Below are 25,745 nucleotides of genomic sequence, written 5' to 3' on the forward strand. Positions count from 1 at the left end.
CCTTCTAACCAAATTACTCATGCCCATCACAACTCACCAACTTCTTCCAAATGGTCACCACAGACATAACACCTACATGAAGAAGGATGAGAGTCTAGAGAGCCAAAAAGATAGAGCAACACCCAACTATTTTGGATTATAATCAAAGAAAAATAAGCAATTTATAAGGTGTCCTTCTTCCCCTATTTTTGTCTATTTAGGATGTGATTAAGAATTAATCCAAATCATCATGAGGCCTGTTTGGCCTCATAATTGACTCTAATGCCAAAGGGGGATTGTGAGATCATGAACAAGCTAAGTTGTATCAACAACTATTGGCATTCATTTTTGGAGTCCAACATCATCATTGAGTGGCTAGTAGAGAGGGTACTAGACATCAAGGCTACACTAGTGAGAGATGAGGGGGATCTAGGAGCGACATGAGAAGTACGTAACGGAGCTAAGGGACCAATCTAGATGCTACCCTTATACCGGCTCATAAGGTATGTTTGATATACTCTACCCACCAATACTGACTAGATGGAACTAGTTGTCAACGTATTGGCTAGCCATGTAGTGTCCCATATGTCTGCGCCACCATCTTTTTATTGTATCCGCATATGGACATTGCATTGTATGGCACTTTAGCTTCTTTGCACAACACCTCTCCATCATCATTTATTATACCCCTACATGGGCATTGCATTGTATACTTCTTTCAGTCTTTTTTTTCTTTCTCAGAGCCTCTCTCTCAGCCTCTCTTTTTCATATTTTCGTTTCTCCTCAGGACATCTAGTTTTCCTGGAGTTTTGGATGTTTCGGTAGTTTTGTCTAATAGGCTATTTTGGTCTACATTCATAAATGTGTGTGTGTGTGTGTGTGTGTGTGTTACTAGGAACTTGAAGTAGTGTTAATGGTCTGTGTACAGGGCACATGTGTTGGAGGATGGTGGCTTGGCTAAGAAAATGCTTAATTTAGTCAAGGGGACAGAGTCTACTCTAGGGAATTTTGAACAGGCATTGGGCTATCAACGTGGTACATTTTATCAACAAGCAAAGAGTTTAAGCTACGCTGCTATGGTCCAGTCTTTCCAGGCAAGTATGGCAAGAGCTCAACAAGGGCGACATGGACCACCAGGTGGATATGGATTCTATGGAGCCCCAAACTATTTTAGTCCTCCTGGACATGTTCGCATGAATGGTCCTCCTGCACCACATGGCATGCCACAAAATCTTGGAGGATGGTTATCCCTTGGAGCATCTGCAATCGGCTCATACTTACAGACACAAGGTATTGTGCTTACTATTTCTCCTTTTTTTTCTGACATTTATCCAGTCTAAACTGTGGATTTGAAATTTTCATCTTTACATCTGCAAGTGCCTCCTGATTCTATCCTTATTCTCTCAAAGAATGATGATACTTCCTTAAAGTAGGATGCCATTTGCCCTACTTGATATCATTTTTGCCTGTCATATACTACATCTTAGTTTGCAGTAGCCTACAGTGGCCTCTTCTTTGAAACAATTTCAAACTTTGTTTACACTCAGAAAATAGAAAAGATGGTCCAGAATCAGGACTCAGTGTATCAGAATTAGTGCTCTTTCTAACCCTTCCTTGGTCCTGTCTGCACTTTGTTCTTGATGTTTTGATTTCTATGATGCTTCACACAATATGTGGTCTTTCTCTTGATAATTATGCTGCTTGTACCTTGTGGTGGGAATAATACAAAGCCTTGTCTTATTTGTCACTATTTTCTCATAAGATTGAGAAACACTCTACAAGGTAGATGCAAATATTGAATTTGAACTAGAAAAGTTAACAAGACCGAGTGCCTCTATTAATTTATGTAAACTAACATGAACTAGAGAAGTTAACAAGACAGAGTGCCTCTATTAATTTGAACTAGAGAAGTTAACAATAGAGAGTGGCCCTATTAATTTATGTAAACTAACATGGAACTTTAAAACATCCATTTTAGGAAACTAGCTTTAAAATTGTATCATTAGCTGAAAACATATTTTCCACTTCGAACATTGGGCAACTAGGTTTTGCATAAAGACCTTCCTTCCATTTTTTTAAAAGTTTTTTTTTTTTTTTGGGTGAGGAGGGGGAGGGGGAGGGGGAGGGGGAGTGGGAGGTTACGATCATTATCTAATTAGTTAATGACATAAGACAAGGTGTGTTTTATCATTAATTTCATGGAGTGATAACAGCAAACATCCATGAGTGATGACATACACAAAATCCATACACTATTAAAATCTGAGCTCACACCAACTCCAGACTAGCTGCAATCAACTAGTGTATGCCTCCCTTGCAGATCCTATAAACCAAAGCAAGAGGTCTATAGAGCAAACAAGCTGCAACTCTGGTATTACACAATCCTGTTGGTAATGGCATGCCATTTGCTATGCAATCCTGAACCCCCCATAAACAGCTGTTGTTAATGATGGTGCACTAAATATCATCAATGGTGCAGCATGCTGAAAGTGACCACCAAATGTAGACAACTTGGACATAAAACTGAATAGCAAATAGAGCAATCTGTCCGTCCAACGCCACAACCACGTTGAAACCTCCACAATTTAATCCATACATATGCAAATAAGGTTTAGGCAGTAAACCTAAGGGATGTACAACTACTGTCATGAGGACATGTATTTGAAACCTCACTTAACATGTGGATTAATTTTTAATCACATGATTAAGTAAATGCTGCACATGTGAGGTGTAATTGGGATTAGAGTAAATATATGAGCTCAGGACTTGAGAAAATCACTAGATGTCAAAGGCAAACGTTGCTATAAGTTATGATGCACACATACTTGGTGATATCTGGTGTCAATTGTTGGCCTAGGTCATTCATTTCGCCATAAGTGTCAATTGGTGACATTAGAGAAGTGGCGTTTAATGATACCTAACACAATCTGATGGTCAAAGATGGTGCAAAGACGCTCGGGAGTAAATGTTGCACATGTGAGGTGTAATTGGGATTAGAGTAAATGTATGAGCTTGGGACTTGAGAAAATCACTAGATGTCAAAGGCAAACGTTGCTATAAGTTATGATGCACATGTACTTGGTGATATCTGGTGCCAATTGTTGGCCTAGATCATTCATTTGGCCATAAGTGTCAATTGGTGGCATTAGAAAAGTGGTGTTTAATGATACCTAACACAATCTGATGGTCAAAGATGACGTAGAGACGCTCGAGAATGGAAGTGGCCTAGCCAATTTAATTATTGGCCAATCATATTATTTTTTTGGACACCGAGATAACTATTAGATTAATTTTGAGTATTTAAAGACTGAAAATTAATCTTTAATTATGGATAATGCTAGAAAAACCATTTGGGAAGGTTGCCACTTGACCACCTTTTGAGGCAACCAAGTGCAAAAGAAGACCAATCTGCAACACGGGATAGCATCTACAAGCTATTAAGACAAGGCAGCAACAATAAATAACTAATTTTCTTCAGTTCTTCATGAAAGAAATCTGAATTTTCTCTCCTTTGCACTCTCTCTCATCTCCTAGCCTTTCTACAACCTTACTCCAAAGATTACAGTATTGAGATCACCAGAGATTGAGAAATTTCAGATTTCTCTGCCATAAACCTTTATCTATAGCAATAGAAATTAGGGTTTAGCAACAGCCACGGGAAGTGTACTAGAAATTGGAAGCTCCAAGACTTGGATTCAACAAGGCTAAAGCTGTTTTCAGTCAAATTCAAGTGGAGGGACAAGCAAATCAATGAATTTGGGGCATTTTTCATCTCCATCAAAGTGGGTGAAGGCCAATTAGCTGCCCGAATCAAAGGGCAAATCAGATTGAAGACTTGGTAGTCATTTTGGACAGCAAGGGGAGTTGGAATACCGAAAGGGATTGGGAAAATCCCATTGTATATCTTCTGCTTCTTCAATTAAGTTAAAGAAATACCAAAAGGACCACCAGTTTTGGGGCCAACAGGGTGCCCATTGTCCAAGATTGTGAGTTAACTTGCATTTCTCAATTTTGTAATAAATGTTGCTATTGTACCTAAGTTTCAATCAGGGAATTACCACCCCATCCATAGAAGGAAGGCTGGTTTCAACTACAACGGTAACAGCCTTTGCTGAGAATGAATTATCAAGTTGTCTTGTCTGTAGCATGGAGAGGGCAAGGGCAAACCCCAACTCCCTCAACAATCCCATTCTGCTAAGGGATACAAAGAACAGAGAACTCTGCTTGATACTGCTCTTCCATCACAAGTTCTAAAACTTGGTTAACAAACTTGCCACCATTGTCACTATGAATCCTCTTGACCTGTTTGTTTGTCTCATTCCGAATTAAGGCTAAAGTTGTAAAGCTGGAGGAAGTCTCAAACTTGTGGGATAAAAAGTAGAACCAAAATGTGTGGGTATAGTCATCACTTGGCACTTACTCAGAACATGAAGTGGAGTACTATTAGAATCACAAAGATCTTTATGAAACAAAATCTTGTCTCTCTCAGAAATGCAGTATGGTGTTGCTTGCCCTCCAAGGAAGCCTTTCAAATGGCCTTCAATGGAGGTAAGCTTGAAATTCCATAACATGGATACATGGTGTGGTCATAAATCCATAAATTCATTGGCAGTAGAAAGTTGACTATTTGTCTAATGTAGAGAGGTTTGAAGTGTCTATAGCAACCCACTTCATCTATCGCTCTAGTGATAATCTCTCTTGATAACATGTCTATTACCTCCATGAAGTAGACTGCCTTCCCCAAGGCCAATAAGCTAATGTGCTTGAAGAAGATTCATGCTATTTTAGAAACACAAATGACATCCTGAATTTCCCTATAGGGGCCATCATATGAGTCCACCAAAATGTTGCTTGCCTTCTCCAAGTAGATCTATGTGCTTCTCCACACTAGATCTTCCCGTGGGTGGGAGTGATCCAATCAAACCAATGATGGTGCCTGCACACATGGCAAGTCGCACTGCTGTCCAATGTCCACCACTCAATCATCTTTTATATTGGTGATTGAATAGGCCTAGTATGACAGGAGTCCCGAGGGTTAGTGAAGGTTAGAATATGTATCAAGCTCGATGATGCCAAGGAAGCCATGCTCTAGTGGGGTAGGTTGTATGACTTGAGCTCCACAGGTAAGGCCCCCTCTGAGTAGCTGCCTCATCATCCATGTTCTGGTAAATCTCTGCAGATGTGGCCTCTGACAACAATAGGTGCAACTTGGGGGGCCTCCATTGCACTGATTTTTTTGGCTGTTTCCTTGTAACTGTTGGGACTGATGTTGTCATTGTCCTGGTCACTCCCGGTTCACAACCTTTGGATGCAAGAGCTTCTTCCCTCTTGGAATGGGAGGCGTAGCATGATGTAGTGCTTCATGGTAACTCATGAAGTCAGATAACTTCTCTTGACATTCATAGCGGCTTTGAAGATGCTGAATGAATTTGAAAGCTTTTGCATACGGTATATAGCATATCATTGTTGGAGATTGGCTTACTGGCTTTCTTGAGCTCATCCTATATCTCAACGTACTTCTAAACTTGTTCAAGAATGTAAGGTCCATCAAGCTTCAAATTTATCAATTGTTTCTCTAACTGAAAACAACAAAGGTTGTTTGCACTGGCATACTTGGTTGTTAGATAGCACAAAGAGAAGTTACAGTTTTGAATTTACCTGTGGAAGCCAAGTCCTACAGATTAATAGTGATAAGGACAGGTAGGGCTGTCTGACTTCCAGACCCTGCTTCTAGAATGCAACAAGGATCCTGGATACTAACTGTTGGCCTTTGATCGTGTCAGTGTTGATGCATCTTCAGGTGGGGCTTCACTGACTTTTTCTAGATAGTGCAGTTGTCACCAGTCAGCTTGATGCTGAGAATGACTTGATGCATGTGCAACGAATCCACTGAGACTTGAAAGATGTAAGAAAACACAAACATTTCTACCAAAAACACACCTATTTATGGCTGCACCTAGCCCTCAGGATTTCAGTAAAATGAATGGCTGACAGTAAGAAAAGTTTGGCATAGATAAAGCCAAGACAATGAGCCACAAAAAAAGTAGATGGATGGACTTCTTCTGCTGTCCTGCTGCAAAAACACAGCAGTTTGTATCACAGAAACTTTGTGGCTGACTCTTGGGACAGGCTGGTTATGGGCTACAAACTTGAACTACAATCACCATGCTGCCACATGCTGGGGCAGCTTCAAATTGCAGAAAAGCAGCAATTGGCTACCTCAAAAGTGGTGTTGAAGGCCAGGGAATTGTTGAATGCTATTGCATCAACAAACATGATGGACTTTGGATACTTCTTCCGTGTGAGAGATAAAGTTGAATGTTCCCATGAACAAAAGTTGTCCAACTTTTGAGCAAGCTTTAATGGTAAGGATACAATCTGTGCTCTGCTACCACTGTGGAAACTGAAATGGAATGATGTCTACAGCAACACCAATAGAAAGAATCAAGGCAGGGAGAGGCAGAAGCAAAGATGAAATGAGACAAAAAATTTTGTATAGAAGAGCCCCACCTAAATAGGCACTCCTGTAATGTTTAATAGTAGGGTAATGGTCTGTGATGTGCTACCATGATTGAAACTGAAATGGAATGAAGTGTACAGAAAGACTAATAGAAGGAATCAAGTCAGGGACAGGCAGAAGCAAAGATGAAGTGAGACAAAACTTCATACAGGAGTCCAACCATAAAATGCTACCATTAGGTCAGCTAGGTTTCCAGCCAAAAAACTGGACCCAAAGTGGAGCTGGAACAAAAAACTGTCAATGTATCCTAGCTGCATCCTAGCTGATTGATATAAACTTGACCCATGAAACTGCCCTTTGGTGTTTCAAACAGCAACAAACTTTATGTTGCAAGCACTTAATATTAAACACACAAAGTCTAGCAACAAAAAACCAAAACAATAGTGGAGCTAGAAAGCTCCAACACGTGGACACAGAAAGATTGGCCCCAAAGCTTGGCACCCCTTCCTGTATTTCTTTATCATTATTGACGAATCAATACAATTGTTCATGGCTCTACCATGCTTTTGCACCTTTCTCCTGTTGGTCTCACCAGCCAAGACCAAAAGCACCAGATCTGAATTAAACAGGTGAAATACCATGTAGGCACAAGAAGACTAATCTGCTGGACACTAGATCTTGTGATAGGTCTCTATACAAAAGCCTTGAATCTCAGAAAAACAGCATAGAACAGCTTGGGAACCCCTCAAAAGGTCTGAGAACAGCATCATCCAGCTAGGCACAACGCTGCCCAGCTTGCAACATTTCTGCTCAGCCCTGGATCTTTAAACAGCCAGAGCTGGCCCTTGACAGCTTCACTCTCACCAGATCTGGCCATTCTAGCAAAGGAGTCAACACGATCAGCAGAGGAAGATCAGCAAAAGTAGGTGATGATGATTCCCATCTAGACAAAGGGTCTCCTCCTAAGGAAAGATCTATTTTGCACCTATTGCTGGGTTTTACGCCTTTTGTATGTTTTCCAGCTTTTCCCTGCAATTGTCAGCTCTTCACAAAAATAAGTAAATTGAGTATTATGATTTGATTATTCAGACTTTAATTTATCCAAGTCCAAAACTTTAGCACATGACCAAATTTAATAAATTAAATGAAACTTTTATTGAGATTCATCTGAATTACATTAATTAATGTGCACACAAACTTACACATTAGTTAGTGTCGTTTTTACATATAGAACCTTGATTACTAGTAGACCTATCCATGTTGAACACAACTCATGCAATGTCCTAGATCCACACATGACAGAAATTGAGTATCAAAGCTCCAAATGTCCCCATTTGACTTGGAGTGAGGAGGCTTGCAAGAGATGATTGTGCATGACACAGGTGATTGCGAACACCCCCTTTGAGATCCTGGATGTGGCTGAAGGCCAAAGAAGATAGAATGGATCCAAGGGTTGCAGAAGAAGTGCCAAAGCTAATGAAGTCCGTCGATGAAGAAGCTCCTCACTATCTTGGGGATCCCCCTTTGAAACACAAGGGGCCAAGGAATCCATAGGTGCATCACTAATATCATCCCCCTTTGAGGGATTGGAGATAAGTGGGAACTACCAAAGGAGATGGGTGGGCAATGGGATGGAACCTGTGGGATAGATGGTACACAATCAAAACTAAGTGCATTAATAGACAATTGCCTCGAAGAACCTTGTACAATGAAAGGGGAATGGAGCCTGTATAGCCCTCTCTCCTACGAGCTTATCACTAAAATGGCTCTTGAAGAAGAATCCTCAATAAAGATCGTCTGCTTGGTAAAGACAACCTAGATACTGAATGTAGTAAGGCCATGAACTTAGTGAATTGGGAAGCCCAAGTTTGGAACATGCAAGACATTCGAAACGGAGTGTGATGGATGGTTAGGCAATAACGGCAAAGTGTCAACACTAAAAATAGGCATTGAACAAATGTCACCAACAATGACGATACCCTCTAATGGACAAAGATCACGTAACAAATCTCCTCGAGGTGTCATATGACTCAAAGCATCACTATCAATGAGCCAAGGCCTCTCTAAAGATGAGACAATCAATGAAAAAGGCTCCTCCATCTCATGGATGTGAAGGAACATGGACTCGTGTAATAGCCAGGTGAAGAAGTAGAGGAGAGCTCAAATGTTTTAGCTCCAACTTTTGCTCCTAGATGAAGATGAGGGTATTATTTTCAATAGTTCTCCTTGAGATGAGTGCCCTTTCCATAGTGTGGACATTTAAGCTTCTATATCTGTGTTAATGCCCGAGGAAGACTCTAAATGTATAACCTACTTCTTATCTGGTCTTGGCCTTCTCGTCCTTCTTGTTACCCTCTCCCAAACCTATAGTAAAAGCCTTAGTAAGGCTGGATCCACTAGTACCAATCTCCTTGAGTTGCTCTTTGTGCTCCAAAACAAGCGGAGCTAGCTCTTTCTATAGAAGATTCTCCCAAACCTTGGAGGTAAGCAAGCTGGTATAGAAGACATCATACTTGGAAGATGGCAACTGAGTAATGAGAATCATTGGTATAACTGCCAATGAAATCGTCCTACCAAGGGATGAAGCTCATTTTGCATGTCTAGAATTGAACTAATCCCAAAGGGTTGCTCGGTCCATCATAGAACCAATGTGGGGATCCTCCATGAGAGAGGGCATCGGGATAATAACAAAATCCCAGAAGTCAAAGATGTCAAGGATACCTTGCACTTTGCAAAAGAAAGTTGTAGTTCCCCTACACACTTTGTAGAAGGCCTGAACAATGTAGAAAATATGTATTCTTCATGATAGATCTGCTGCAAACAACAAGCTAAGTGTGGTCTTCTCTTCATAGAACCTTTGAGTCCTCACTTTGGCTATGATACCATGTGAGAGTGCACAACAGAAGAGGAAACGCCAACACAAAGAGAGAAGGGAAGAGAAAGACTAGTGTGAAAGAAGAGAATGGAAGGAGAAAATCTGCACTGAACTGAATGAAAGCTGAATACAAAAGAACTTATGAGTCGTTGCATACAGCCCAAGGCATCAATGAGGGCATTAAATTAGGCCAATGATGGAAGGCAGCACCGAAAGATTGCGAAGGGTCTTGTACGTCAAAGTGTGCTGAAACCTGCAAAGAATGAACCAATGAATGACCAAGCAAGTGTGGAGATTGGCTACAAATAGCCAAAATCGGCCAAATCCTGCCAAACTGCTCTTGAAGGCCATAAATATGCTAGCCAACTGCGCAACATGAAGAAATAGTCAAGATAAATGTTGTTGCCATCATGCTAGTTGCCCCATCCTGGCCAGTGTAAATGCAGCCCAGACTCATCAAAAAAGAAATGCACTAAGCTGAAAAATAACCAACCAATATGAACACTCCTGAATTGGACTCAAAAGAAATGCACGCTCTAGAAAGAGCTATCTCCTCCCAAAACATACGACAAACTAAGTGTCAAAGCTCCTAATGTCCCCATCTAACTCAAACTGAGGCATACATGCCAGAGATGATTGTGCATGACACACATGATTACTAACAAGAGAAAGATAACTCTATAGTGAATGAATGAATGTCCTAAATGAATTGGAGAGTGTAAAAGATGCTCAAAGGCAGGGCTGTCCAACAATCGATGATACTCGTGGGAGTGGGCTGAGGGAGTAGTCAAAGAGTGACGTGTGACCGAAGAAGGATCCCAAGTGATGTAACCACTAATCAGAGCTAAGATAATGCTGAAAGTGGAAGGGTAGCAGCTTGGAAACCAAAACACAGCAATCTTTGGGGCTAGAGGTGGTAAATGCAACAATGTAAACATCTGAAGATGGTGGCAGCTGGTCATTCACAGCAACCTGGAGTTGGGTGACAGCTGTAGATGGAAGACTAATGCAAGGTGGCCTGCAGGAGTACCAAACACAGGACTGGACTGATTGCTTGCTGAGCTGGAGTAGTTATCTGAGGATGGAGGTGGGTTGGATGCAATTGCTGGGCAGCTGATTAGCAAAACGCAGCCATAGAGCACCTCCTACAAGCTAGGCGACAGTAGGTGGAAGACACCAAGTGATGAAGGGGGTGTGGTAGCAATTGTGGTGGCTTGGACAACCACTAGAGGGAGAGCTAATGGCTGAAACCTACAAGAAGAGGGATGAATTGAGTGGCTAGGCAGCCTCTTATTTATAGATGTGGATCCTCCCAACATTTGGGTTTGCTTATGGGACACAGGAACTTTGATTAACTTTGAGTTTTGGGGCTGTTTTAATGAGGTAATGAAGATTTTATGTGTAACGCATCTTTTTGAGCTTAACATTGCAGATGTGAACAGTTCCTATAGTAAATTGCGCCATTGCTATAAGATCTAGTGAGTTCTTTTGTGCATGATAAACAAGACTTTTATTCTTGTTTGAATGCATAAGGGTTTAGTCTAACATAATTGTAGACAAGCTTATGAACACGTGCTTTGTCAATACTCCTATTTGATTAGATGTGGTTTTCATAGGTTTGTTGATGCACTAGGGTTATGCTTATGTAGTAAAAATGTGATTTTGTTATATAGATAAATGTGATACAAAGTTGTTTAATAAGAGTGTGAATGGATTGATAAATGCACTAAACAAGTACTTTTGATTTCTTATTTGGTTCTTATTTCCTATTCATGCTAGTTTGATTAGTGCAGTCTTCTATACCGGACTCTGCCTCCTCACCTCCGCTCACATCATATGAGATTGTGTCTTTTGAGCTAGGTCTAGTGCTTGTACCTAACCTTCTTGGAGACACTTCGGTTCTCGAGTCTCCTCCGTGAGACCCGTTACCTCGCTGATATCAGCAAACCATGCAGGATTCAAATATCCTTCCACAAAATTCCACTCTAGAGGGCCCTAGAAGATCTGCTAAACTCACCCCTCAGACTTTATATGCATCATTGTTTACAGCTAATTACACTATGCATTCAAAGCTAGATAGTTGACAGGAGGCTCTCCAAGTCCCTTTGTGGCATAAGGCCATGGAGAAGGAACTAGGTATTGAGCTAAAATGTATTAGCTTTACTTAAACAGCCCCAAAACTTGCTTAATTAATGAAGAAACCTTGTTTATTTAAAAGAAATGCGATCCTAGAGCGTTTCTCTGTCCCATAAGCATAAACCCACTTGGAAGGGCCTAAACTTTCTATAAATACGTATGCTGCCCTCCATTCAGCCCTTAATCTCGTTTTTGCAGATTTCAGATGTTTCAACTTACTGCCCACATCCCATTCGCAAAGGACATCTCAACCGAATCTATCTATTGCTGCCTACATTAGTTGACACCTGTTTTCCAACCCTCTTCACACAGTTTGGAGCTGATCCCAGTCAAGCGACTATTGTTTATGTCCAGACTTGCTACCATACGGCCTGCCACATCATTTGCAACCTACGTTTGGCAATTTTCTCTCTCCTCTAGCTGTCGCCAGATCCTATAGGCTATCGCTAAGCTGTCTTGCCTGTGTTTGATAAATTTTCTCTCTCCTCTGCTGTTGTCAAGCTGTTCCACCTGCTCTTTTAGTCTTTCTCTCTCCTGCAACCTACGTTTTTAGTCATTCTCTCTCCTCACTGCTGTCTGCATCAAATCCAGCTTCTCACTGCTGCATTTGCTGGTGTTCAACATCTGGAGTCTACCTTGCTACTATTCGAGATCCGTTTGGAGTACGACACTCTCTCTAGCACATTACCCCTGCCCTCATCCTTGAGATACAGGAGTTCGAGGTTCAGTATTCATTCACTACATAGTGTGTTTACTACATGAGCATCGTATATTCAACAGTTATATTACTTCAATTATTTTCTGTGTTCATTGTCTTTGAGTTACCCTAACCCTAACTATGTTCGTTTTTATCAATCTGTGCTTTGTCATATGATTGTTATTTGTGTTTCTATGTCAGAGTATTTCTTTACACTAGGTAGTATCAATCAAAATGAGACTTGGATATTGGCGGATCATTCTAGTCATCACAACGAAGTGGTTTTTTAGGACTAAGCTAAAGACAAATAATACTTTAGACAAATACAAGGCTCACCTTATAGTATAAGGTTTTAGGCAAAAGCATGGCATTGACTATGAAGAAACCTTTGTACTTACTGCTCGGTTAACATCATTTCGTCTATTGGTTGTACTCACCGCTTACCACAATTGGCCGATCTATCAAATGGACATCAAAAAGTGCATTTCTGAATGGTTGTTTGGAAGAGAAAGCCTGTGTGGAGCAGTCTCCATCTTTTCTTCCATTGACTAGAATGACAAGATTTTGCTTGCGAAAAGCTCTTTATGGGTTGAAGTAAGCGTCGATGTCTTGGTACCATAGAATGGTTGGGTGAGTTCTTACAGACTCATGGATACCATTCTACCCCCCATGATCCAAATCTATATGTGCATACCACTAGCGCACGGATTAGCTATATCTTGTTATATGTTGATGATATACTCTTTACAAGCTCACATTTTGCGAGTAGTAGAAATTAAGGCATAGCTTTGCCCTACATTCGAGATGACTGACTTAAGTTTGGTGTCTTATTTCTTGGGGATATACTCTTTACAAGCTCACATTTTGCGAGCAGTAGAAATTAAGGCATAGCTTTGCCCTACATTCGAGATGACTGACTTAGGTTTGGTGTCTTATTTCTTGGGGATGGAGATTGTTCAATCTAAAACAAGTATCTTTCTGTCACAACAGAAGTACGCCCTACTGTTGGTAAGATTGTATTATACTAATCAAACATGACCAGTGGCCATGCCTCTTGATCACACTATCCATCTGTATAAGAATACCTTAGGTCAACATATTGATACTCACACCTATCATTCTATTGTAGGGAAATTACTTTGGTTGATTTATACTAGATCAAATTGCATACTCTGTTAGTTTGCTTAGTTAATATTTTAATGCACCTAGAATGCCACATTAGATTGCTTATTTTCATGTGTTAAGATATTTAAGGTGTACATATAATTATGGACTAACTTATAGTCATGGTTTATGCTTGTAGGGGTACACTAATTTTAACTTTGCAAGAAAATCTAATACCTAGCATTCCCATGGTGGCTACCTTTACACCTTGGGCACGGCATCCATCTCTTGGGCTAGCCATAAGCAGGAGATAGTGGCAACTTCTATGGCTAAGGCAGAGTATCGGGCTCTCTTTGATTGTATGACAAAGTCCATCTATCTGAGAAACTTATTGGCTACACTTTAGTTTTCTTATGAGGCGTCTATGATTGTCTACTGCGACAACTAGAGTGCTATTGCCCTTACGGCCAATCCGATCATCACACCTCAAACATAGCACGTAGTGTTTCATTTTCACTTCACTAAAGAGTAGGCTAAGCTAGGTACTATTCATTTAGAGTTTGTATCATTCAGTGACAATTTCACATATTATTTTCACCAAGGCGGTCCATAGGGTAATTCTACAGTACCTTCTACCACAGATCGACTTGGACACACCCTCCTCTACTTCAAATTGATGGGAAAAGAGTGTTTCCCTCTTACTTCTCCTTCTAGTTTAAGAGAAGATGGTTTTCTTCTCTTGATAATGACAGTGACGATGCTTACAAATTTTCACTCTTAGACATTTATTTACCTTATATTATGCATTATGGACATTTATAACTTCATCCACACTGTCAAGATGACATGATTGTAAAAGAACGCTTGGACAAGTGAACAATTTTCCTACGAGGATGTTGTCCAAGTGGCACCATTACATTGCATTCTGTATGAGTATGAAACCTTGCATCTTTCTTTGTATTATCCCATATATTGGCATTCTATTCATGTAAACATGCATTTTTACATATTTATTCATTTTCAGTCACCCTTGGAGTAGTCGACTTCAGAACCACTATACTCGTAGTATTGCATATGGCAGTCTCCAAAGTTTTTTTTTTTTTTTCTATGCTTGTATACTAGCTTTGCTTGTCTTGCTTGCTCCTATATCGTATTGCTTGTCTTTCCACATATTCTCCATATGATTGGCATACGTATATATAATTCCTAGATACTTATCTTAGTAGTATATGGAATTGTTTTATCTGTATTATAAAGATAGTGGGGCTATCCATTCTTATTTCCCATACTTTGGGGCATAGTAACTCAATGGGACAAACACTGATTTGCAACCCTCATTTAATGCGAAATTTTGTGATACACTAAAACAAAGCCCTTTAAATTTATTGTTTTTTAAGTCCATTATTGATTCCATCTACTTTGTAGGACTTGATAGGCCCCTAAGCAGTTGATGAGCACCCTTGGTTTGATGCCCTAGCCTCTTTGGGGTGGTCACTTAGGCTCCCTCAGTAAGATAACTATCGCCTCTATAGTCTTGGTAGATCATTGGGCAGCTGACGTACATCCTTTGCCCGATGCCTTGGTTACTTTGGGATGGGATACCTTGGGATCAAAGAAGATAAACAAAAGGTCTTATTTCTTATGGCTCAGTTTTGGGCTTAAGAGGGGGAGTTGAGCTAAAACTACTTGACTTAAATAGTCCCAAAATATGCTTAATTAATGAAGAAACCTTAATTTTTTTAAAAAGAAACACAATCCTCAAGAGTTACTGTGTCCCACATGCAAAACCCTAATTTGGATGCCCCAAACTTTTACAAATAGACATGCAGCTAACCACTCTCTCTTAATCTTATTTTTGCAGGTTTTAGATTGCTCACACCCCTTCATGAAGGACATCACAGTCAAGCATTCCCCTTATTGTATGCCATCATCTAGCACCTAATTCGAATATTTGACTCCACTATGAGTTGTTGCCTTCATCCTAGAGCTATCGCCTGCTTTCGTCTATCGTTTGGTATCCTAGAGCTGTCATCTATAGTCTTATTATTGCATTTGCTGCAGACGTCATCAATTGGACCCGTCGCCATCATCCAGAATCTGCATTTGTTGAGTTTCTCTCTCCTCCAACTGTCGCCTATACTTTCTGCATAGTTTTCTACTGTCTCAGTTGTCAGCCAATTTTTCTCTCTCCTTAGGTACGTGTGTTTTTGGTCTTTCTCTCTCCTTGCTACGTGTCTGCATCAAATCCAACCTCTTTGGCTGCATTTGTTAGTGTTTCTTTCTGTCTCCTCACTACGTATCTGCATTAGATCCAACCTCTCTGGCTGCATTTGTTAGTGTTAGACACACAGATTCCAAGATCCATTTTGGAGTACAACATACTCTCGAGCTAATAACCTCTATCGTGGTCCGAGAGATATAAGAGTTCAAGGTTCAATATTCAATGCATTGTGTGTTTGTTGCATGAGCACTATATATTCAGTAATCATTCACTTCATTATTCATTGTGTTCACTATCTTTGAGTTACCCTAACCCTAATTGTGTTCTGTGTTTATTAGTTTGTGCTTTGTCCTACAATTGGTTTTGTGTTTTCTGCGTTTAGAGCATTTCTTCATACACAGGTCATAAAACTAGAGGGTCTACACTGATTATTGTAGGCACCTTGCAAGCATGGTGGATGAGCCATAGTGCAAGAGCATGACCCCCTCTTGGCTGCCAAGGAGTTGGAGCATTGCCCTTTCTAGGTGGTCTCAAGGTCCTAGGAGTAGAGTCTCAGGATTTGGGGGGCTGCTCTTGACCTTTGAACAACACTTGTCATCAAAATCTCCTCACTTTTGGCAATATTTTGCCAACCCAAGTTTAATTTTGATTGGAAATTATTTTGTTACTTACTAGTCTTTGCATTCCCACTAGTGTGCTTTCCCTTTTGAGAGGTGGAAACTAGGGCCTCCTTTGAAGATGGAAGAAGGTACAACTTGTGAACTTGGTCAAACAACCATGCAAAATGCTATAATTGACACTTGATTTAATCGGTTAAAAACTGGGACTATGATATTGTTTGCTGTTTGCTGCATAACCTTGAAGTAATTGGGTGGTAGATTGTTCGAGAACAAAGTGACTTTGTCATCATCAAATGTTGGAGGTCCAATGGTGGTGAACAACAAGCACCGATATGCAGCCAACTTGATTGTCAAGCCATCCCTCTCATTGATTTTGAGCTTCTAGAGCTTATGATCAAGATGTACCCAACAACTTTGATACCAGCCTCGAATCAGTTGGTTTGATGTGCCAAATACTGAGATGCAAGGTCAAAATGCTGAAGGTATGAGTGGAATTCAAGTAAGACTTTACATGAGCTCAACTATGGTTGTGGCATTACCATTCGTCCAGGAGCGTACAATCTCATATGAAGACCATTGTGGGTTAGTTATAGGTTCTTGCCTTGAATAAGGTTCCATAGATTCTGGGAATCAAACACTTGCTGCTGCACAAGGTTGGACCATGCTATGTAATTCAACGTCAAGGTGAGTCTTATTCCTAAATGCATTCTTTGGCATGGCACTAGAGTGGGAGGAATAAGGCAATGGGTATGCAGGTGGCACAGGATGACAAAATGGCTGGCTTGATACTCCATGTGACACTGAGGTGGTAGTCATGTGCGCTCCAGGTGAAAGGCTAGTATAAAGTGGATTTTCTTGATAGGAGGTAGATGGCCCACTAGGTGTTGGCATGTGTACAAACTATGTGGCCACTTGAGTGAGGTGTGGGGCTTTATACCACAAAATGGATGCCCTTGCATATGAGCTCCTGATGGTGCTTGGTTTGGGATGGAACTCTGACCAGCATTCCACCTTTACCACTCAGCTGAGGGATAAGGATAGGAACTATGGGGTATAAGCCTAAAGGAATAGCATCCCTTGGTGTGGTGTGGCTGGGTGAATGAGTGAATGGAATGGTGGAAGGTGGAATGATTAGTGTAGAGGGTGGGATGGGTGACTTTTTGAGTGTGTGAAGGTGATGCACCAAAAGCAAAATCAGAATAAGCATGTGTTCGAGAAGATATGTCCTACCTCTAGAATCATATTTTTTCATATTCACATACTCATATGGGCTTGGGTCTCCATATAACTTATGTCCATAGCCCGCAAAAGAGAGATTAGAAGCATGGAAATCATACATACCTTGCAACAACTCTAATGGAAGCATGGACATTGGATATCCCATTGTGCCCATGTTGATATGTCCCCTTTGAACCAGAAGTTTCGGGTTCTCACCAGTGTTTAGCTCTTGACTATTGTGTACCTCCCTACAGGTTTTAGACTTGGTAATTGTGATGGTATGCCAAAGATAGTAGAGGAGTATAATGAGATGGAATTTGAGTCAAAGAACAGCTTGGACTTGCTTCTTTTGTGATCTTGTCTCTGTAACAAGACTTCCACGTATTCATTACTGGATAAAAGGTAGAGCGATCTTCAAAGGAAGTCCTCTCCTCCCTCCCTAGTTGAAGAGTCAAGGTACCAATCCCTTCGAGCCTGCAATGAGGGGGGAACCAGCACCTCCGAGGGGGATTGCTTTGGGGAGGTTGGCTGAGACATCTTTGCAAGAGTTCTTGCATGCTCTTGAATACGAACGTTTCTGGGTCAAGGCATAAGTGTCAATCAAGAGCACTGGACTTTGATACTGTATACAAAGACTCATCAAAGCTTTCCAAAGCAGACACATGAAAAATATGATCAACATGTATGGCTAAAAGATTAGCCCCATCATCATCATCGTCAATGTAAGAAAAATCCATATCATCATACATTGCTTGTGAAAGCATATAGGGAAATGCTAGGGCAAACAAAGAGAAACACAAATGTACAGCAACACAATAAACACAATTTGATGAATGCACAAATGAAGATGGTGCATAGAGATAAAGATGATGCAATAGGCATTGAACCTCCGTGTCTCAGGATCTGGAGTGGAGGTGAGCTACGGGTAGTATTGAGATGCCAATAACATCTCTGAGAATGTGCCGTACTCAAGACGAGTCCCATATGCAGCAACAGCGCTAAATTGAAGATGATGATGATGATGTGGCCAGTAGTGGAGGAAGCGAAACACAGTCTTCTGGCCAGCAAGATATCGATAGAGACTCTAGGTAACAAATGCGTGCAAGTGAAAACACAGCATCACAAATAGCAAAAGATGGAGGAGAAGATGAAATTAGCTGTCAGGCCTCTGTAGCAGCAAAATGCAGACCACGAGAGGGAAAACACAGCCTGCACTGCTCCAGACAGATGATGATGTGGCTGCTCAGTAGGGCAACACTCTTTGACAGTAGGCAATGCTCTCCAGCTGCAGAGTGGCAGCACTGGATGATGAGAGCAGCTCCTGGCAGCAACAACAATGCTAGCGGCACCTCCAACATGTGAGCATCAGTTCCCAGCCGTGTGCATGGCTGGTTTGAGGAGGGAGAGATGGTTGATGGCAGAGGCAGAAGGCAATAATGATGAGTATTGGATGCCCACTACATGTCCTCATATGGGGGATAGTTTGGCATTTGTTGTGTAAATTTACTTGCTCAACAAGGCATCTTGTAGGCATCTACCACCCACAGTTGGCCTTTGGACATCCACACCAGTCACTACATCTACAAAAGAAGCAGGCAGGAAATACCTAGGAAGTGCCCAGTGCACAAAGCCACTCAATGTATATGGGCTTTTTGGATGATGGACAGGATAGAATAAAAAGTTTCTTGGGGCCGAAGCATCCAGATGATTCTTTGCAACTTCTAAATACAATGATAGACTAGAGCTGCATGTGTTTTCCCACCAGTTTTCTGATAAATGTTTTTGTGCTTGTTCTTGTTTCCAAATAGACAAAAAATGTTTCACCACTTCCTGTAATAAATTTGGGAGTGAACTCCCACTATTCAATCTTCACACTCTCTTTTACATCGAAATTTTTAAGCCCTTTCTCATTTGTTTGCTTCAAATTTCTCTAATTCTATCATTCATAGCGCCCACCAGCCCCCGAAAATAAAACACACACGCGAAATGGGGGGGGCTGCAAGCCCTAAGAGCTATGCCTTTACAGCCCAGGCATGGTCCAATTTAACTTGAACATGAGTCGAGAGGGGTATTCCATCAGCTTTTGCTACTCACAGAACTTTGTTAAGCTTTTCCTTTGTAGCTATATTCCGTCATCTGAATGTCTGAGAAGCATATAGTCTTGCATATTTGAGCTACCATTGATGAATAGTACAGTGAATACCTGCAAATGTCTAAGCAATGTGTTGTTTTGGTTTTGACTAAATCACACAGATTGTGGAAGTCAAGTTCAATCTGCTACTATTTTCCCAGGAGCAAGCGATCAGACAACCACAAGCAGGGAATTTATGGAGTGTGGACGCTTGTTTGTACCTGGTATACTTTATCACATAAAACGCAGGCCTGTTCAGGGTACAGATAGCTCACCATCAACCACGAAGGAAGGAGATGGTGATACACCACTTGTGACAACACAGATAGCGAAACAGGACAGCCAATCAAAATCGGGATTAACCACAGCTTCAGTGCCAGTTAAGCATTTCATCCTGAAGGGTTCAGACCCAAAATCCAGATTCATGAAGATCATCTTGTCAAGATCTATGTTATCAGACCATAGTCTGATAGCCTATAAAGAGGGGATTAAAGATGCCATTCATTGCCATACCGAAGGCAAACATTTTCCCTCTGATGAGAGCACGCCGTGTTGAAGTTATACTTTGGATGTATTGCTCTGATGCGGAAATCAATACATGCTTGTTTTCAAGAGATTTGGGTTGTCGAGGAGCCTAATGCAAAGAAAAAAGTTTTGCACCTTCAAACCGTGTCAGAATTCAGGTTTTACATGGGCACTGTGAAGTACCTTCTTCTTGCAGCTCAAGGACGAGACTACCAAAGATCGTCTGATGATGCATCATATTGAGGATGCTTTATGGGTTCTCTTCACCCACTGGGCCTCTGAACTTACAGGTCCAAGATCCTTTATATGGCTCATCCTTTTATATTTCCTTAATTCCTTTCTTCAGGCTTCAGCTGATTACATGGACACCTGCCAAATGCCTGTTAACATTCCCCATCCAAAGAGAATTTACTGGCAGAGTGAACATCTTTTGAATCTACATTGCAAATGTAAAAATGAATAAATATCAGTGGCCTTACACGCAGAAGAAAATATCTGAAGTTTGTGTAGATGCTTGCATTTATCACAAAAATTCAAACATCTTTTTCTTTTGATATGCTCGAGCTTGCCAAATTGTGACAGGTGCAGAAATTGCTTCTCGATTGGCAGTAAATTCGAGCCCGTTGTTACTTTTGTGAGAGCGAGATGATCAACGGATGAGTTGTGCTGAAAAGAGCAGAAATATTAGTCATGGACATGCGTGTTTTTCTTCTTTTTTTCCCCCAAACCTGCAAGGAGATGACGATACATTTGTCCATCTAGTAGCTCGCGGCTCAACGATGGGGAGAAAATTATGATCTTTTGGGCTTTTGGTCTATTTGGATGCATGGAATGTCCTCCTTTTAGTAATGCCCACCAAAGCAAATGCTTGACGTGTGTTCTTGGAATAGAAATTGAGTTTGCACAAATTGAAAGTTTCTCTCCTTTTTCATTTACGAAAAAAAAGTACAAGGTTACATGATTACAAGATATAGCACGGCTCCAGGCCATCATGCGTAAAATTTGAGACATCACACTGATGGTACAAAGGAGGCAAAGTGACTAAAGCAAGATAGAAGAAATTGCACTGTCCCAAGTAAGCACGTCTGCTCTAGGGAGAATATTCATTAACTCAATCAAGTCAAGCAGCCAATGAAGAAGCCCTTTCAATTCGACTTTGCATGCCCGATGAAGCATCAAAGATGAATGCATTCCTCGTGGTTCATATATGCCAGCAACCCCAAAAGCATAACAAAGGAAAGAGCACTTTTGTATTAGCTTGGTATCAATCGAATTCAACTCTCCTTCCAAGAGGGTGGCATGTGCCCAATTGTCCTAATCTACTAGCATAAGGCTATCAGAGGTGCAACCAAGTGAGTGGCATATGTCTCAAAAAAATCATTGGTGATACCATCCCACCCCAGGCTCTTGTTTGTAAGCAAATGCAAGAGGACATCCATGACCTCATCTTACATAATGTCCATATCCAAACTGTTGGCAACATGTGATGGGACTTGATCTTTAACTAGATCACAAAACGATGATGGGGCCCACACCAACTACATGAGAGGTAGAGGACTTCAATCCAAGCCCATGAAATAGGTTTTGCACATTTGCACAATTGCTTGTAGATCTATGACCATGTCATTGTCGAAGATGCTCAGGCAGACAACATTTTTCCTAGCAAAGAAGGCATGCAAGCTGTGATAAAACTTATGTGACTAACAATTATTGTCCTACAATCCCTCCAATATAGTGCAACGAGTTTGGCCTATCGGTATAATCTCTTTTGAAAAGTATCAACAAATTGTACCAATCTTGTGGAGATGGAAAGCAAAAGGGGATCTTGTGGTGAATCCACCAAAATAGAGTGTGTCAAAACCAAGAGTTGCTTGGTAGCTTATAACTATTAACTCTGTAGGATAGCATGATATATTCCAAATATATCTTACTTGCACCTCAACCTAATGAGGGGATTAGAGCAAGACCTCATAAAACCCTTGGAGGCTACAAAGATGTCCTCGACACAGAGTCCTCTTGCACAACACCCATCAATTATAAGCATACCAAAGACATTGTAGGAATTCTAGCAATAAAGAAGAGGATGACCACTTTTTCATGGAAGAAAAACAAACACAACATCTTTTTGGTATCAACAATAGTAACGATGACATGACTCTCTTCAAAGTTATTGCAATTATCTTGATTATGTTGCACATACTCCCCAAGCAACATGTTGGACAATTCCAAAAGATGCTCCCAATCCAAGTCCTAAGAGTTATCCGACTACCCTATTGCTTGAGCATAGGACAATGTGCGACCCATCTTTGAAGCACAAGGCAATGTTCGTGATTCTCCACAAGGCAATGCATTTGTCCCTTCCACCAAGAAGAACTCAACACACTTGGAAGGCATGACAAGGGGCTCGGCATGTTTCGTGTCAGAATTCAAGATCATTTCATCCTCATCCATATACTATTGTAAGGCATCTTCTTTTAACATGACTAGAATCAACTACCGATGCTCTAACATAACCTACAACGACCATGTCTGAAAGTCTGAAATGTAATAGACTAATGGATCATATCTGAAACTTTGAATGCAACAGTGTCCAATTAATCACATGTGAAACTCTAAATGCAACAATGACCAATTAATCATATATTAAACTCCAAATGCAGTAGAGACCAAATAAACACATAGAAGTTATCGTTCAATGGACAAATTGTGACCTTGGTATAAATGCAATTGTGAATACACTTAATGCACACCACATACTGGAAAACTAAAGAATGTTTATCCCGAAAAGATTTCTACAATAATAAACTTAGTAGTGAATGCAATAGTGAAGCAATGGTGGATTGAACACTGATTGCAAGCATGATCTGATTTGGTCTATGATTGCATGTTTTGTCATTTGCACAGTGTTACCATTAACTATGGGGATGGATGATGCAAACAAATGCAAGCATCAAACCATGGAACATGAATATTTGAGAGATGAATCTAATCAAGAACTGACACAACTATCCAAGGAAGAAGTGTATCACACCCCTCCTAAGAACATGCAGTATAAGACCTATGGTTGTAGGGTCCATGATTAGACTATCTCCTTGGGATCTGACAAGCTTGGGAAGGCCTCATGCACCATAAAAGAAAGGAAGTATGAAGGAATTCATCTTAATTCACTCTGAATAACGAATTATGAGGCAAGAATTGGAAAAATAAATATGAGAGTGAGTCAAGGCTGAATTATTAGCAAAACAGAAGGCACAAATGCAAGGCATGCAGATAAAGATTAAGAATGAACTACAAGCACAAATGTCAGACATACATGCATTGAAAATTGAAATGCAAAAAGTGGTGGATGCTTGCAAATCTGAAAAATCATGGAATTGAGGGAAGAATTGAATATATTTGAGGGAAAAGAAGTAAATGTGCAAGAGGAACTATAGAAAGAGAAAGAGACGCTGAAGGCATGTGAAAGGGAGGTCCACTCATGGGAAAAAGTGGCAAAGACAACACAAAAGTAGATAGAAGAGGCCAGCCCATGGATTGTAGTATAAAAGAAGAAGGGAACAACAATAAACAAGACTAAGGTAATAAATGCTACTCTCAAAGAAGAGGCCAAGAGACTAGCTAGGGTATTACATGTACAAGTAGTAGGATGGGAGGAGAAGGGCACCCCACAAGAAGATGCTAGGACACTTGCAGACAAAATTGGGGCTTTCAAGGTACCTATGGTTAGTGCTTGGAGAGAAAGAGGACTATAAATGCAAGGCTCTAATCCATGTTGGGGACATAGAGAAAAAAAAGGCTTTCCTCTCTAAGAGGAGAGCCCTCAAAGGTGAGAAGATTTATTTGGATGAGTATCTTACCCTAGCACAGATAGCACATCACAAAGAGCACATGTCCAAAGTATTGGAGGCTTGCAAAGAGGAAAAATGGGTTGTCTACATGGATGGATAGGTCATCATCGCTAACAAAAGGTCCACATGATGGTAAGAGGCCTATGAGACACTTAGAATGTCAATATGGAATTGTAATGGAGCCCTACACTTGAACATTGGTTACTTTGTAACTTCCTAGACATTGACACAGCCATATACACAAAAACACACCAATCTAAAGGTAGTCCACTACGATATGTGCAAGGATACATGTGGGAAAGTGCATTTCACCTAGCAACTAGAAAGCTAGGAAGCACTAGGGATTTTGGAGGTGTGGCCATACTATATCGAGAAGACCTTAAAGGGATGGTACAATAATGAAGAGAGATGATGCAATAAGATACTTATGGGTTAGGATATATGCATGAAGACCACAAGATATATTCGTTGCAATATACTACTTTCCTCCTGCAAACTCAATCTATGATGTAGAGATGGATTGCCCTTTGATGTACTCTATGAGGATATTATGAGATATACTAGCATTAGGGGCATATTATTAGTGGGGGATTTCAATGCACACATTGGAGATAGATAAAGTGACTTTTACATGCATGATCATGCCATATTAAATGACATTTCCATAGATGAAGTAGGCTTATGCAAGAGAGCTAAAGACAAAGAAGTGAGTACCTATATGGGACACATTTATTGGCTTTGGGAAGTGCACATAGACTAGCCATGTTCAATGGCTTGCCACAATAGCCAAGCTGTGACACTTTGACATGTTGAAATCACAAAGGAGGGCAAGTACTATGGACTTCTTGATAGGCTCACCAACATTGATATTGAACATCCAAACTTTAAGATATCTAAGAGACCAATTGGCATAGCAACAAATCGCACTATTCTAACTTTCATGATCTCTTGTGGACATATAGAATATAGCACATCGTGCCTCTCTAAACATCCAAATACTACTTGTACAAGATACCTCGCACGTCTATAGTGACTCTATGTAGACTAGTTTACATACATTGCACTCGAGTAAATCCTTGGAGGAATGTACAAGCCTTGTACAAGGAACTTAGCAAAGGCTAGTTACATTCCAACACACTTGGCTCCGATGTAGACCAACATGCTCTACTATTCCCCAAAATAGTTGGTATGATGGCAAGTGCAAAGTTACTTGGGCTCCCTTTTTACTATAGAGAGAAGTGGAGCTACGCACTTGGATACATCATCAAGCAAGGTTGCTCTTCAAATTCCTTAGTGCAAAAGAAGAAACAAGACTACTTGGCAAAGCAAAGGCAAAAATATATCAACTATTTTTGGGACATGATAGCAAGAGTGCTTGGAATATGTTTCATGGGAGACAACCCTACCATACAAATCACATCACTAGATGCTTGGCTCGACTACGAGAGATAGTTATATGATCTGCCAAAAAAGCCACCTATGCAACCCCCATAAGCTTATAGGCCAACACAATGGTCTTTCTTCACCTTCAAAATGATTAGGGATGTGATTGATAGACTACATAATGGGAGGGCACAAGATAAGGATGGGCTAGTGGTAGAACATTTCGCACATGCTTGTGACATATTAGCACCCATACTAGCTATGTTCAATAGAGCAATATGTGAGGGCTTCCCTATGAGCTAGTCAAACAATACTATAATGTCACTCTTTAAGAGTGGTGATGCTCTGATCCCTACCAATTATAGGACAATCATGATCAGCCATACTTTGGCCAAGATATATGGATCTATAGTAGAGCATGAACTTAGTGAGTGGGCTGAGATGTAATACAAGAGAGCACAAGGACATGCAAGTTTCAAGTGCAAGTGTACCACATTGGGCCATGTCCTCACACTTAGAGCCATTATCAAGGAGGGTCAAAAGCTTGA

The 25,745-nt window shown here is 40.7% G+C and overlaps 1 protein-coding gene across 3 annotated transcripts in view; it reads left to right on the forward strand.

Moving 5' to 3' along the window:
• Window positions 1-20,692, forward strand: part of LOC148022553 (uncharacterized) — a 109,390-nt gene extending 88,698 nt beyond the window's left edge. The window contains exons 8-9 of one of the 3 annotated variants that reach the window (XM_087695501.1): window positions 908-1,269; window positions 19,603-20,692. In XM_087695501.1, the coding sequence (XP_087551627.1) occupies window positions 908-1,269; window positions 19,603-19,997 (757 nt within the window). In that variant the 3' untranslated portion in view covers window positions 19,998-20,692. Of the gene's footprint in view, window positions 1-907; window positions 1,270-19,563 lie in introns of all 3 variants that reach the window. The other 2 variants (XM_087695500.1, XM_087695502.1) reach the window with 2 other exon arrangements.
• The last annotated feature ends 5,053 nt before the right edge of the window (window positions 20,693-25,745 follow it).

The sequence above is a fragment of the Lygodium microphyllum genome, chromosome 16 (assembly GCF_053477565.2).
Source record: "Lygodium microphyllum isolate KBCC chromosome 16, Lygodium_microphyllum_v1.1.10, whole genome shotgun sequence".
NCBI lineage: Eukaryota > Viridiplantae > Streptophyta > Polypodiopsida > Schizaeales > Lygodiaceae > Lygodium > Lygodium microphyllum.